The 13,381-nt window shown below is 32.3% G+C and overlaps 2 protein-coding genes across 4 annotated transcripts; both read right to left on the bottom strand.

Moving 5' to 3' along the window:
• Positions 1-18: 18 nt before the first annotated feature.
• LOC125214801 (guanine nucleotide-binding protein subunit gamma 2-like) lies at positions 19-1,060 on the bottom strand. 3 transcript variants are annotated; one of them, XM_048115999.1, is made up of 5 exons: positions 886-1,056; positions 640-776; positions 426-478; positions 308-352; positions 19-226 (listed from the first exon to the last, which is right to left on the bottom strand). In XM_048115999.1, exons 2-5 carry the CDS (start codon positions 754-756, stop codon positions 142-144), a joined length of 300 nt encoding a protein of 99 aa, XP_047971956.1. In that variant the 5' UTR covers positions 757-776; positions 886-1,056; the 3' UTR covers positions 19-141. The 3 variants fall into 3 exon arrangements, with proteins under 3 accessions (XP_047971956.1, XP_047972122.1, XP_047972041.1); XM_048116165.1 differs by lacking the exon at positions 308-352 and having other exon boundaries at positions 886-1,060; XM_048116084.1 differs by lacking the exon at positions 886-1,056 and having other exon boundaries at positions 640-879.
• An 8,532-nt stretch (positions 1,061-9,592) lies between these two features.
• On the bottom strand, positions 9,593-11,440 carry LOC125201856 (stem-specific protein TSJT1-like). The gene is made up of 4 exons (XM_048100131.1): positions 11,179-11,440; positions 10,487-10,727; positions 10,284-10,404; positions 9,593-9,941 (listed from the first exon to the last, which is right to left on the bottom strand). Exons 1-4 carry the CDS (start codon positions 11,379-11,381, stop codon positions 9,751-9,753), a joined length of 756 nt encoding a protein of 251 aa, XP_047956088.1. The 5' UTR covers positions 11,382-11,440; the 3' UTR covers positions 9,593-9,750.
• Between the last annotated feature and the right edge of the window lie 1,941 nt (positions 11,441-13,381).

Below are 13,381 nucleotides of genomic sequence, written 5' to 3' on the forward strand. Positions count from 1 at the left end.
CTGATGCTTAAGATAACGTTAATGAAAAAAGCATCATATTGATGTTTTTGATGAAAATGTTATACTATCAAGTTCACAATCACTCATAAAGATAAAGAATATTATAGATCTACTAAAATGACATCTTCTGCCTTGGTTCTTTCATAGTATGGGACACCTACATCCTGAAGAATTTTGTGGTCCTTCAAACCATCTGTCCCAGATTGGATTCATGGGCCCTAATGTTCTGAAAAAAACAGATATATACAAAGGATTTAGGGCATATAAATGGTTGATTTTATGATACTTCTAAGTTAGTAAAAATTACAGTGGGAGCAAGGGATCCGGTCTGGTTCGAACGTTAGTCAGCATTCTGGGAAGAAAAATGGAAGAGAGTTTCAATATGTATTGTAACTGTAAGAGTAAGTATTTGAATAAATTCTTACTCTTTGCAAGAAGATGAGGCATTGTCCATTTTCTCCAGCTGCTCCAGTTCCTCCTGTATATGCAGTTTTGAAATGATAAAAATGCACCATACAAAAACATCAAGACTTCACATTTCACCACACCAAAACTAAAAACTCAATATCCCAATAACAGAAACACAATAAAACAACAAAGAAAACATCATTAAACACAACTCCAATTTGTGTATAGAACCTCCAAGAACCGAGTTTCTTGGTCAAGCCTCTTGAGTTCAGCAGAAATCCAGTGCTTCCCTCTCATATCTGTTGCTGCCGCCACTGATTCTGCCTCCACTCCATTCCCACTTTGCATTTTATTTCTCTTTTTATAATCTTAGCAATGTTGATTTGGTAAAACCAAACACCAACAATAATACTTGTGAGAAAAACAAACAGAAATCAGATAGAGATGCCGAATTCGTGGAGGAGTCAAAGATGCTACCTTTTTAGATGTTCAGCTGTATTGCTGTATCATTACCCTTAAAAACTCACAATAAAGCTTGGAGTTTAGTGGTTTTTTTCTGTTTCAAAACAGTAATTGAGAGAAAAGGAGGGGAGAAAAAATAGGAACTTTAGCCTTTTGGGGAGTGGGTTATGATTTATGGGTGTTATTCTCTTTGGATATTATCAAGATTTAAATAATGAAAAGTTGGTGGTGTGTTCTCTAAAGAAATTTCAGCCACTGCAGTGTTTTTAAACACGAGACTATTCCATTTGGACGCATACGGCTCTTGCACGCGAGACTATTCAATAGTCAATTACTTACGTTGGTGGTGTTCGGATTCTTAAATAAAATAATAAAAAAATATAATCTAAAATTGAAGTTTGAGATTATTTTAGTTGGAGAAATTAATTATATTTAATTATTCTATGATTATCCATCTAAAATTGAGTCTCACGAGCTAAACACACTACGTATTTAGAACTAGTTTTTGTAGCTAGATCATTTTCTTATTGCCTAATTAAAGACCATATACAATTGGTATATATAGGGTAAAAATAATGGATCAAATCATGAAAATCCATAGCACACCTCAAACCCTTAACTATATTTTAGATTTTATAATAGCTTAGTAGACAATTTTGATATTTATATTTTATATGAGGGGAGTACATACTATGATATTTAAATTTATTTTGGCATGCATATTTGAATTATTTAGCATTATTTATTTTAATTTCACAAGTACGTACAATAATATACGCATAGTTCTTCTCAACTAAATTTAAATTTTTAGAAATTTTGAATAATCGTATGGATCAATGATTATTTAATCTATATATTAATTATTATAAATATAGGTGTGCATAATAAAGTTGTTAATGTCAAAAATTTCACTTTCTATTTTTTGTCAATATCTATGACTTGGTCTTTAGATAGAAAATATTATTAATACATATTTTTGTTTTGTATATTTTGCGTGAGCTATCATGTAAAATTATTAGTACTCCATTAAACTTCATACTACTAAAGAAAAAAAATGATTGCATTATTTGTTTTACTTTGAGAAAAAAATAAAAAAGAATGAAGTAAATTAAATATAACAATGAATATAAATATCATATCAAGTCATAGAAATATAATTACAAATTGATTACTTACATTAAAGTCTTAAATACTCTTAACAATTTAATGGCAAAGATTCCACCGGAAAGCGCCCTGGGCTGCCACTTGGGCCCATGCCCGGCCTAGAATTCCGCGGTGGACATGGTTTTAGTTATGTAGGTAAATTGGTAATGATTGGGCTTAAGCTACATGCCATAAGCCCATGACAAATATCACAAGAGTATTTTAAGTTGTTGTTCGGTTTTCAAAGTATCAAAGATATAATATAGAATTAAGTTATGAAATTTTTTCAGTTAGAAGGGATTGACTATGATTATTTATCATATGTTTATAGTTTTGTTTGATGTACGTGGAAGTGGAATTATATCGCCTTCCAGGTACGGATCTAGCATTAAGTTAGATGGAGCAAATACCCTTACTCATATTTCATTCTTTATATATATGTATAACCAATTATAGAGATTTTTATATTTATCTTCCACTAATTACACCTTTTTTAATTTTTAAAATTTCTCCATGTATATTTTTGGCCCTCTTGCTAAGAATTTCTAGATCCGTCCCTGTTGCCTACCAAACGACTATCGCAAGCTGGGTTATTTGCGAGTTTGTGAAAGTTTGTAATATTTCATCCAAGCAATCATCTGCAAATCTCCACCCTTCAACCAAGTGGATAAGCCACAAAGAAACCTTAGCTACCAAAACCATTTATGGAATTAAAGGAATCATCTCAACCCAACAAGGAGAGGAATACTTCATGGAGCATATATACATTCTACCATAAAAAAACACATCAATCCAAAAAATCCTGTTTATAAATAAACAATTTAAAAATCTTAATTTATCTTAAGAAAAAAATGTTTGATACAAATACATAGACCTAATCAATTTGAATTAAAAAAAAATATTTGATACAAATACATAGACCTATTCAATTTGAATTAAAAAAAATATTACTATTCATTTAACTAATCTCTCCAAGCTCAAATGATTTTTCATAGTCAATCGCAAACACATATGAATAAATTTTTTGTATGAGAGTAGTATATAGTTGTACATATCTAATACTAATACAAATACATTTCGTAATTAATTTATTAAATTATGTATAAATATATTTGAAATTATATATTTTTATAAATAAATAAATATATTTATAAGAAATTAGTCAAAAAAATTTTAAATTTTGAAGTTGGCAGGTTAATTCAAGAGTGATCGCGAACTTCAAACCGTGAATAATAACGACTTAATACTCTCTCTGTTCCACTTTAGGAGTCCCGATTTACCATTTTTGGGTATCCCACTTTAGGAATCCCGGTTGAAATATTCCATAATTGGTAATAGGCCCCACATTCCACTCACTTTTTTCCACTCACATTTTATTATAAAACTAATATATAAAAATATGCCCCACATTCCACTATCTTTTTTCACCAACTTTCCTTTACATTTCTTAAAACCTGTGCCGAACTCAACTGAGACTCTTAAAGTGGGACGGAGGGAGTAATTGTTATATAAATAGGGGTGAATTGGGATGAAACTAGACCTCTAGTATAAAATTAAAACCAAATTTAATTATCAGATTATGAATATGGATTGGATGAGATTTAATAGATCATCCATTATTATAATTGTCGTACTAAATAATTTACATGGGTATATTTGACCATATTAATATTATAATCCACGATAAATCTTGTTAGTAGCCATAACTGAGTGACCAATATTTCAACTTATTTTTTAATCATATAGTAGTATATATTGTTTATATATTCTGTCACTATATAATTGATTATCGATCATATAACACTATATTGATTTTTCCGATTTCCTATATTGATTATTTTATAACTACACATTAGCTAAGGATCGAAGGAAATCTCATATCCAGTTTAAAATTAGTTCGAAACATACATAGAAGATAGATGCCAAAACATAAATATACATTTCTTTGATATCAATTATGCAAAAGTAATTAAGGACGAAATCTTCATAACCAATTAACTGAAACTGTCAATATAAGACAATCTGAATTTTTCAAGGAAAAATCGATGTAAACTTGTTATACCAATATATAGTCACTCGCAAAGTCGCAATTGGCATTGGGAAAATATCAGCCACATTGCCTTTCTTTTTCTTAAATAAAAAGGGTTAGAGAAAAACAATGAATTTCTCGATAAATGAGAGGCAGTTTTCAACCTAATTCTAAATTCTTCTAGAGATCAGATATACTCCATCAAGAAAAAAATAAAATTCTTGAACAGAGTGTCTGAGCAACTGTACGTACCACTTCAAAAATGAGCAATTGAAAAGTTTTCTAAATCAAGCTACCTAAAATGCAATTAAATATGGATGGTGACAAGTGAAAAATAGAACATGAAAATGAAAGATGCATTAGATGAAAATGTGGAGAGAAGAAGACAGACTCTGCCTACTTTTATTCAATTTTCTGATCAATCAGTTTAAATAAAACAGACTGCAGAAACTTCCTATAAAAACCGTGATTATGATTTATGAATGTGCTCAATAAATTATATAACTATATATAGTGCAGAAAATATACATATTTTTTGCTACCCCATCCAATTTTTGGAATTAAATGGAAGCCAAAAAAAAAAAATCTTTAAACATTAGTAGTAATTCTCAATATTTATTTTTTTCATAGAAATTTTTCCAGTCTTAAGAGATTATGTTGAATAGATATATCTTTCTTTAACAAAACCCTAGATAGAAAGATTGAATCTTGTTTGGAATTTCTAATCTGTAAAAGTAAGATTGAAACGAAATAGGGTAAGAATTAGCTATGAAGAATAAAGGGTTTCTTGAATTAGTGAAGCAATTAGGAAGAATTAAGAACAATTTTAGGAAAACAATTAAGATTTTTCGTTAAAAATCGAATGATTTTTCCTACATGAGAATCCCTAAACTTCCCATGAAAAGCAATAAGTAGCAAATTGACCAAAAGCAGAAACCCTAATCAGCTGAGCTGCCAAACCACATAAAGCAGACAAAACAAAAGCATTGAAGTCGAGAAAAATAACTAAATTAGGCAAGAAGAGGACCTTACACATACTTGCTCACCTGAAAAACAAACCCTAAAATTGGAAAAAAAAAAAGAATTAGGGTTTTCTTCTGCAAACAAAATTGATTGAAACTACCACAAGATCTGAGATATGCACAACAAAATTCTTGAAAAAAGAGGAAGAATAAGTGTGTTTTGCTTCTTCGAGCTAAACGGTGTAGGATGAAGCTGCCATATGACCTAATCTTCCCTTCCCGACTCGCAAGAGAAGCTTAGATCATGCTGGCAGCTTTACCCGACACGATTGCACGAGCGGGAAAAGAAGTGATCAAGAGAGAGTTTGTGTAATGGATGAATTAAGGAGTGGCAAAGTAGGGGGTATAAGTAGAGGTGGTGAGTAGGAGGAATCAAGAGGGGGAATGGTTTTAGGGCTAAAAAGATAAGATGTTTGTGAAGGAAAAAGCTATGGGATATTACAAATATATTATAATTAGTAATAAGTGTGAGAGAAGGATGAATTAGTAAGTAAGTGGTCCCAATATTTATATAAATTTAGGTGCAATTTTAAAAAATGTCACGCCTCCACCTCCACCATGCAGGTTTTTCAGACAGGCTAGTGAGAGTTTCTATATTCTGTAAGAGCATTTATTCACTTTAGGCTTGGAGAGTGGGGGACCCTTTCTCTCTCAAACTCCTACAATGAGACATATATGTATATAAATATGTATTTACAAGTTCTTATATGCCTATGCACCATTGATGTGTGCTTTGTTGTTATATCCATGGAATAACCACATTGAACGTATATAGTAATTTAGAACAAAAATTATACATATAACTTCTGAAATCTCACATAAAATTGAAATATTGCCAAAAAAATATGGGAATCATACAATGTTTTAAAGACTAGAATCACATTTCACCTTTAATTAAGTTTATTCTTTGTCTTTCTTCTTTTCTTTTAATGATTTAGTACCCAAACTCTACCATTGAGTTTAGAAAAATGATCAAATGTGCTATCTTCACAATTCACAAATCATAATGCTCAACACAATGTGACATACCACAATATGTGCCTCATGTGTGCTACTTATCACATTAAAAGAAGAGGGATTTCATATATTACAAACAAGAGGGGGACCATGTGACGATGAAGCGCAACTCAGTTGTTAACACACTTCTCCTCCATTCAATAGGTCGGGAGTTTGAGTCATCACATGGAGTAGATGGGGAACCATTACTAATCATCTTAAAAAATAATAAGAGGGGGACCATATGGTTTGTTCATGGCTTAATTTGTTTAAAAGTGATGCATAGCAATGTTCCCATAAAAGTGGCAATTGAAAAGGCATCTCATCTCATCTCATCACAACGTTCAATTTGTTTTCCTTCCGAATCACTGTCGAGGAGTGATGTACTACAAATTAAGTCAGTTCTTTAGCATCTTCTCTTTGTTTCTATTCATATCTCATGCTATTAGAAATCAAAATTGTTAGAAATTCAAAATATATCCAGCTAGACCAATCCCAATTTAGAAAATCAAGAAAATGACTTGTTTCATGTAGCTAGGCTAGGTGTGCAGATTGGGACTAAGCATTCAAGAATAATTAAACTAAACTAATTGTTCTTTAATTCAAATTCTATTCTTTTGGAACTAGGAAACGTTCTTTTTTCTACTCGCTTTGCTTTCCCTACTCTACCTAGCTTTCTCCCTTAAATATTGATCTTTTGTAAATGTTCCATTTATTATGATATCCCAAAAATGATTCTTATCATCATATACACACGATAGATCTCACATGATTTGATTTTACATAAACCAATATAGTCTTGACACTATAATATATTTTATTTAAGTTCTAGCTCTTAAGAGGGATTTTAAGATAGATGTTGATGTTTATGGAATACGAAAGGATAACATGTCACATTTTGGTTACAATGCATCTTGATCATCGTCATATTAATAGATTATACTCCACAAATGGTATCCATATTGATAGTGGGTTATGCATATATATATATATGGAATCTTCTAGACTTTATAAGATACAAACAAATTGGCATCAATTAATTGTGCAATTTGCAATTAAGAAGATAGTACTAAAACATGTATTTAGATTGAGAAATCAGTGGTTTGGAAGGAGCAGATTGGTTCATGCAAAAGGGAATCTCCATGATTAAAGTGAAGGGCTCTTTTAGATATTAATTAATTAAAGGTAAAAGTTCTAACAAAATTAATTGCTAGCTGATAAAAAGTGGCAAGGGCAGCAATTCACGGGTTGCAACGGTTTGGTGCATAGGGGCTTGCAACCTAGTATCGATCGCACATGTAAGTAAGAAATTGTTACAATTAAATAGAAAAACAAACAAAGAATTGATGTATTGTCCTCGATGATACAAACAACTTCTTCCTAGCGAGTAGAAACATATCGAACATGTTAAGCACTGTCGATCTTGATGGGTTTTGAGAACTGAGCAACAAAATTCTCCTAAAATTCTAAGTGATGATTGTGTGCATGAAACATAAAAAGAGTGTTTGGGAGCTTTACTCGTTGTATTCTCCTCTACAACTCACAACCTTATATACTCTCAACGTTTAGGAGTCTCGGTTTGCTATTTTGGTCAGTCTGCGACTAGGATTCTTGATTCACTTTTACTATAAATAGCAAGTAGGCCTCACATTCCACTAACTCATTATTCTCATATTTTATTACTACTTTATAAAAAGGGTACCCACATCTCACCATTTTTATCCATCCACTTTTCTTCTATTATAGGCTTGACTCATTTTATTTTTAACACAAGTAATACCCACAAGTGTGTATGAGGTTAGTGTAGCAGATAGCAAGCTTCATATCCCACAGAAATAATTTGTACCAACTTAAGTACCATAAACTAACTTTGACTACTATCTAGACAATCTAAAAGATTTTGTTCTAATTCAACTACTAAAGCAATAATGAGAAAATAAATAAATAAACAAGAACAAATAAACAAGAAGAGAAAAAATAATATGGAGAAAATGTAGAATTCGACGATCCGATGCATAATTCCAAGCTCTTATCCAATCAATTTGTGTTACCTTTTAGTGTCTCTAAGGTTGTTAAGTTGATCACAATAGTATATTAAACCCCCTCTCGAGGTGAGAAATCCATAGATTATACTCCCTCCGTCCACAAAAAATAGATCACTTTTGCCATTTTGTGATGTCCACAAAAAATAGATCACTTTCTAAAACTAGAAACTTTATCTTTCATACTTTTTCCACTTTTTCTTCCATCTCTCATACTCCTGCTTTACTCACTTTTTCTACCTATCTCTCTTACTTTACCTACTTTTTCTCCTCATCTTCTCACTTTACCAATTCTACATTAAAACTCATGTCGAACAACAATAGATCTATTGTTTGTGGACAGAGGGAGTATGTTAAGATTGAAATCCCCTTCCAACCCTTAACCTCTAATTCCCAAAAGAATCAAAAGATCAAAGACCTCACACAAAACCTCAACTATTCCAAATTCTATTGAATTAAGATGTGAATTATTTTTATTTTAAAATTAACTATTTCATCCCCTTTTAATCTAATTAACCCTAACACATTCAATAGTTAGCTACTCAACTGAACGAATAAAGTTCAAGAATAATCAAACAATACAAGAGTAAGGTAAATACGAAATCAATTGGAAAAAACTATGAAATTAGTGCATCTTCACCAAGAATCCTACAATGAAGGTTTAGTTACTGATTTTCTTCATGAAAACCAAGCCTAAAACACCGAATTCAATCAAATACATGAATAAAAGCAACTAGATACTCCTACGTGATGAATGTTCATAGTGGAAACTTCAATCTTCAATTCTTCACCAAAAAGGGTTCTTGATGGAGTGTGGAAGTAGGAAAAAAAAAGTAATTGGAGCATTGTTAATAGATAATGGAGCTCATCATAAATAGAAGTGTGCTACATGAAACATATGAAACAGAAAGAGTTTATATTTTTAATGAAACAAAGAGAGTACTACTATTTATTTCCCTAATTTGTTAAAATTTGATTTGATTAGTTTATTTATATTTGATTTATTTTTATAATTATAGAAGTTTTTGCACTGCACATTATAAATATACGTAGAATCTAATTACAATAATGAAGATATAACCATAAAAATATGGATATTTAGGACGACACAGAAAATGCATAATTGGTAATGTAAGAAAGTGGATAAGAAGAGTATTAAAAATAGTGTTAGTAGATAGTTGGATCTATATTGTTTTTAGCATTTAATGGTTACGTTGTGGTATATATGAGTAATGAGTTGGGATAACTTTTTATAAATGAAAATGAACTACTTTTAATTTTGGGACAGACGAAAAATGAAAGTTCCCCTATTTTTATAAGACGGAGGTAATATCATTTTTGAAGGTTTGTCTCACGTAGAGAAACGATCTCTCTCCTCAAAACACTCTGCCACCGCTCTCTTCTCTAATGATTTCTCCGATAATCAACACATGAATATCCTTGATGAATATCTCGAGTCCTATGTCAAATTGAAATATGTAACAAAAATATGGCTCGAAAAGAGTCTTTATTATTGCTTTTATGTATGCCAACAAAATGGCTTCAACAACAGTAAGAAATTGGCATTGTTCTACAAAGCATTAAAGACGTGACACTGCTCAATTTGATCACACCATAGTAGATAAATATGATGAAGTCAGTAAGTAGATTAGTAGTTTTTGGACCAATTCGCATCGCTTCCAACTCTATGCATTCCCGTGTTCCCTTTGCGAGTCTCTGCGTCCACCTTGAAGGTTAGACCGCACACTTCGCCTGAGCTGTCGACTCTTGGCACGGCCTTCAGTTCGTTTACGGGATGCTCATAGCTTTGGAGGCCTCCAGAAGATGTGTAGAAGCACCCTGATTATACAAAGTAGTAAGATTAAAGAAGAGGAATTTTGTAGGAATATTTTTGAACCGATTTCGTGATATCCGACTCTAACAAACTCATCACTATGATAATAATCAAAAGTGACGATGACAACAATACGATTCTTGATTTTACCGGAGATGCACGGAACAGACGATCAATCAGCAACTTAAGCAGTATAGTATAGTTATGTGTCTCAAACAAATACTCTCATAACTCTTTCATGTTGTGTGAAATTAATCAGTTCTCACCTCATTCCATTCTCGAAAAATACCAGTTTTACCAGACTGGTTAGGTATATGTAAACATGTATACAACATTGAAAAGAGTACCTTTGGGGAAGGTAGCAAAGGTTTTGCCACAACCTTGCTTCACGACTTCTCCATCAGTAGAGAGAACGAGATGGCCATCCGCATCAGTCCCCCAAAAGAAGGGAACACTTCCATCAGCATCCTGTCCCAAAACGTTCAACCTTAGATGTATTGTAACAAGATACGAGTTGTAATGACAGAAGGACTAAAGCTTTTTTACTCACATTTGCAACAAATGCACTGTTGGAAGCACTATCAAAGAGGACGAACGCAAACTTCCCTTCAATATCCCTGATCACTTGATCAGCAGGATACGGCCCTCTGTCCCTCAACGTCCTGTAAGCCTCAACAACGATGATCGCCTCATTCGCAGTCTTGCATAACCCGTACTGGTGCTTGAGGTGAGCGACGTTTTGGATGTTGCCTTCGAACAAACAGAATATGTTGTCCACAACTGCAAACAGCCTGCAATGCATCCAAACAAATCAATTTTACTTAAAATGAATCAACTAACTTCAATTCTAAGAAACTTTTGCAATTAAACATCGCTATAGTTTGGACTACAACCAAATTAACAATATCAAACTAACCAATTGTAGACTATCAAATTCAATAAAAATACCATTCACAATGCACAATCTAATGGTATGACAAAAATAAAAATAAAAATAAAAATAAAAGCTAAAACTTCCTAAGATGAAAATCTAAAAATCCACAAACTCAGCATTTAATATTCAGTTAGCTAAAACTACAAACACATGGCATATAAATCAGATCATGAAGAAAATCCACCATTCACAATAGATGAATAAAAAAAAATCCAATCTTTGAACAATGACGCAAAATGAATAGGTAAATATATGAAGTTTTGAGTCTCTTTGGCAAAAGGGAATCAATATTTCTCAGAAAAAAATACCTGGGGAGAATGGGGTTTTGTCTGTCGGAAGAGTAGGCCATGAATCCGGCGGAGGCAAGGTTGATGATGACGGAGCCGGGATGTACGGACGAGAAATAGGTGGCCAAGAATTTGTCTTCGAGTGCGGGGAGCGATTCATTTTGTGGGTGCTGCGCCAATGCATCTGGGCTTTTCGCCACCGATTTGTCGAAAACAGACAACATTTTTTTTAATGAACAGATTTCTTGATTTCAAGTTGATGGAGAAAGAGTGCTAAATCCAGAATTTGATCAAAAAGTGTTCTGTTTAAATAATAAAAAGAGAAGAATTGTGTAGATCCGTGTGGATGGACGGAAATGTCCTTCGCAAATTAAACGGAAGAATAATTATAGGATCTTTTTATAAATGATTTTCAATTAAATCTATTAATCATCTTGTTGGAAAATTGTAATGATTGTTTCGAAATCAAATTACAATTTTGAATGCTAAAAGAAATACTCACACTCCAACCAAAGAGAATATACTTGGATATAAATGTTTCTAATATTTATAATTGCCTCTATATAAATATAATAATAATCCACTTACTGTAAGATATTATTTCACTCTTTTATACTCCATATTGATAAGGAAAATAAAAATATTTATGGGTGTGGATCTACATATGAGCGACCAAAAAAATTACAGAAGCACTAAGTGGACATTCGATCGTTCGATAAAAGTAAACTGTAAAAATAAATTAAAGGAATGGTTTAATGTATCCATTGGCGTTCAGTACAATGACGCCTCTCGCATGTTTTACCCTATCTAAGCTACTAAGAACATCCGCAACGGTCGCTCCCGGGTGTCTCGTCCCGTAGAGAATCACATAGTGGGGAGGAGATAATTGAACTAGCACGCCACGGGCTTCCCTTCACGTGGCTCACTCCTACTGAACAATGAAGCCCACTCACTCACTCTCAATTTTTGTTGTTCCAACAACATTGCTATATACTCCAACCATATAAATTTAAACCAAAACAGAAACAAACGAAATGGCTGATGTTTAATTCTTTCTATAAAAACAAATAAAGAATAATTGTCACTTTTAATCATAGCTAATGTTACCTACTATCACTTTTATTTACTATGAGAACAATCATTTTTACATTATTTTTGTTCAAATTAAACACCAAACACTTTAGCATAATTACTATTATTATCCAATAACTATAACTTTTTTTTACTAAAGCTAAGGGAATTTATAGCATAATAGTTTTTTAATAATAGTCATTCAAATTAAACATGGAATTTAGTCAAAAAAAAATAAAATTGTCCTATTATATTTGAAATTATAATATTAAATTATGAAGTTTCAATTTATATCATTTGTGTACAAAATGTCGTCTTTTATGCTTCTGGAGTCTGGACTCCTAATTTTGTTTAAGATAGAGATGCATGTGGCACATGCGTTAGGAAAATGCATGAGTCTCATGCGTCGTTTAATAAAAATATAAAAACGCATGAGTCTCATACGTCGTCGCCTAAAATACATGAACCTAATGTGTTTCATTAATTGATGACGCATGAGGGACATGCGTCATTCACAAATTGAGAAGCTAAATAAAACGCAATACACCTATGGAATTGCATTGTTATCATAGGACACAAAAGGAATTAACTAAGACTAGAGTAGATGAGACGTAGAGATTTCAGGGAAGGCCCAAATCCACATGCATATGAATTATTGGGCCACAATGACTCTGATTCGGCCCAGACCCACTATTCACCCCCATTGACCTATTCTTTTACCGTCCACTTACCATTTTTGTACCAGTCAATTCGGATAAAACGTTTTCCGCATAAACTTGATATCTAATACTAATATAATTCTGTCTCCGAAAAGTATAAACTATTTTCTTATCAGTTTGTTTTTGAAATGTATGAACGTTTTAATTTTCAAATAGTTAAACAACACATTATCCCTACATATAATTTTACTTACAATATCATCACACTATACTACTAATAATGTGGAGCCTACTTTTCCACAAACACTATTTACACTATATTTTATCTCTCTAGCTTTATCTTCTACTTAACCAATTATACATTAGAACATCCGCAGCGGTGTCTCAATACCGTCTCTTAACCGTCTCATCCCCACTGCACTTTTTACTCCAACTCTTAACTAGGAGACAGTACATGCATCCATCCATCTCTTAACCATCTTATTCCTCAACTA

This window comes from Salvia hispanica, chromosome 1, assembly GCF_023119035.1.
Source record: "Salvia hispanica cultivar TCC Black 2014 chromosome 1, UniMelb_Shisp_WGS_1.0, whole genome shotgun sequence".
Lineage (NCBI taxonomy): Eukaryota > Viridiplantae > Streptophyta > Magnoliopsida > Lamiales > Lamiaceae > Salvia > Salvia hispanica.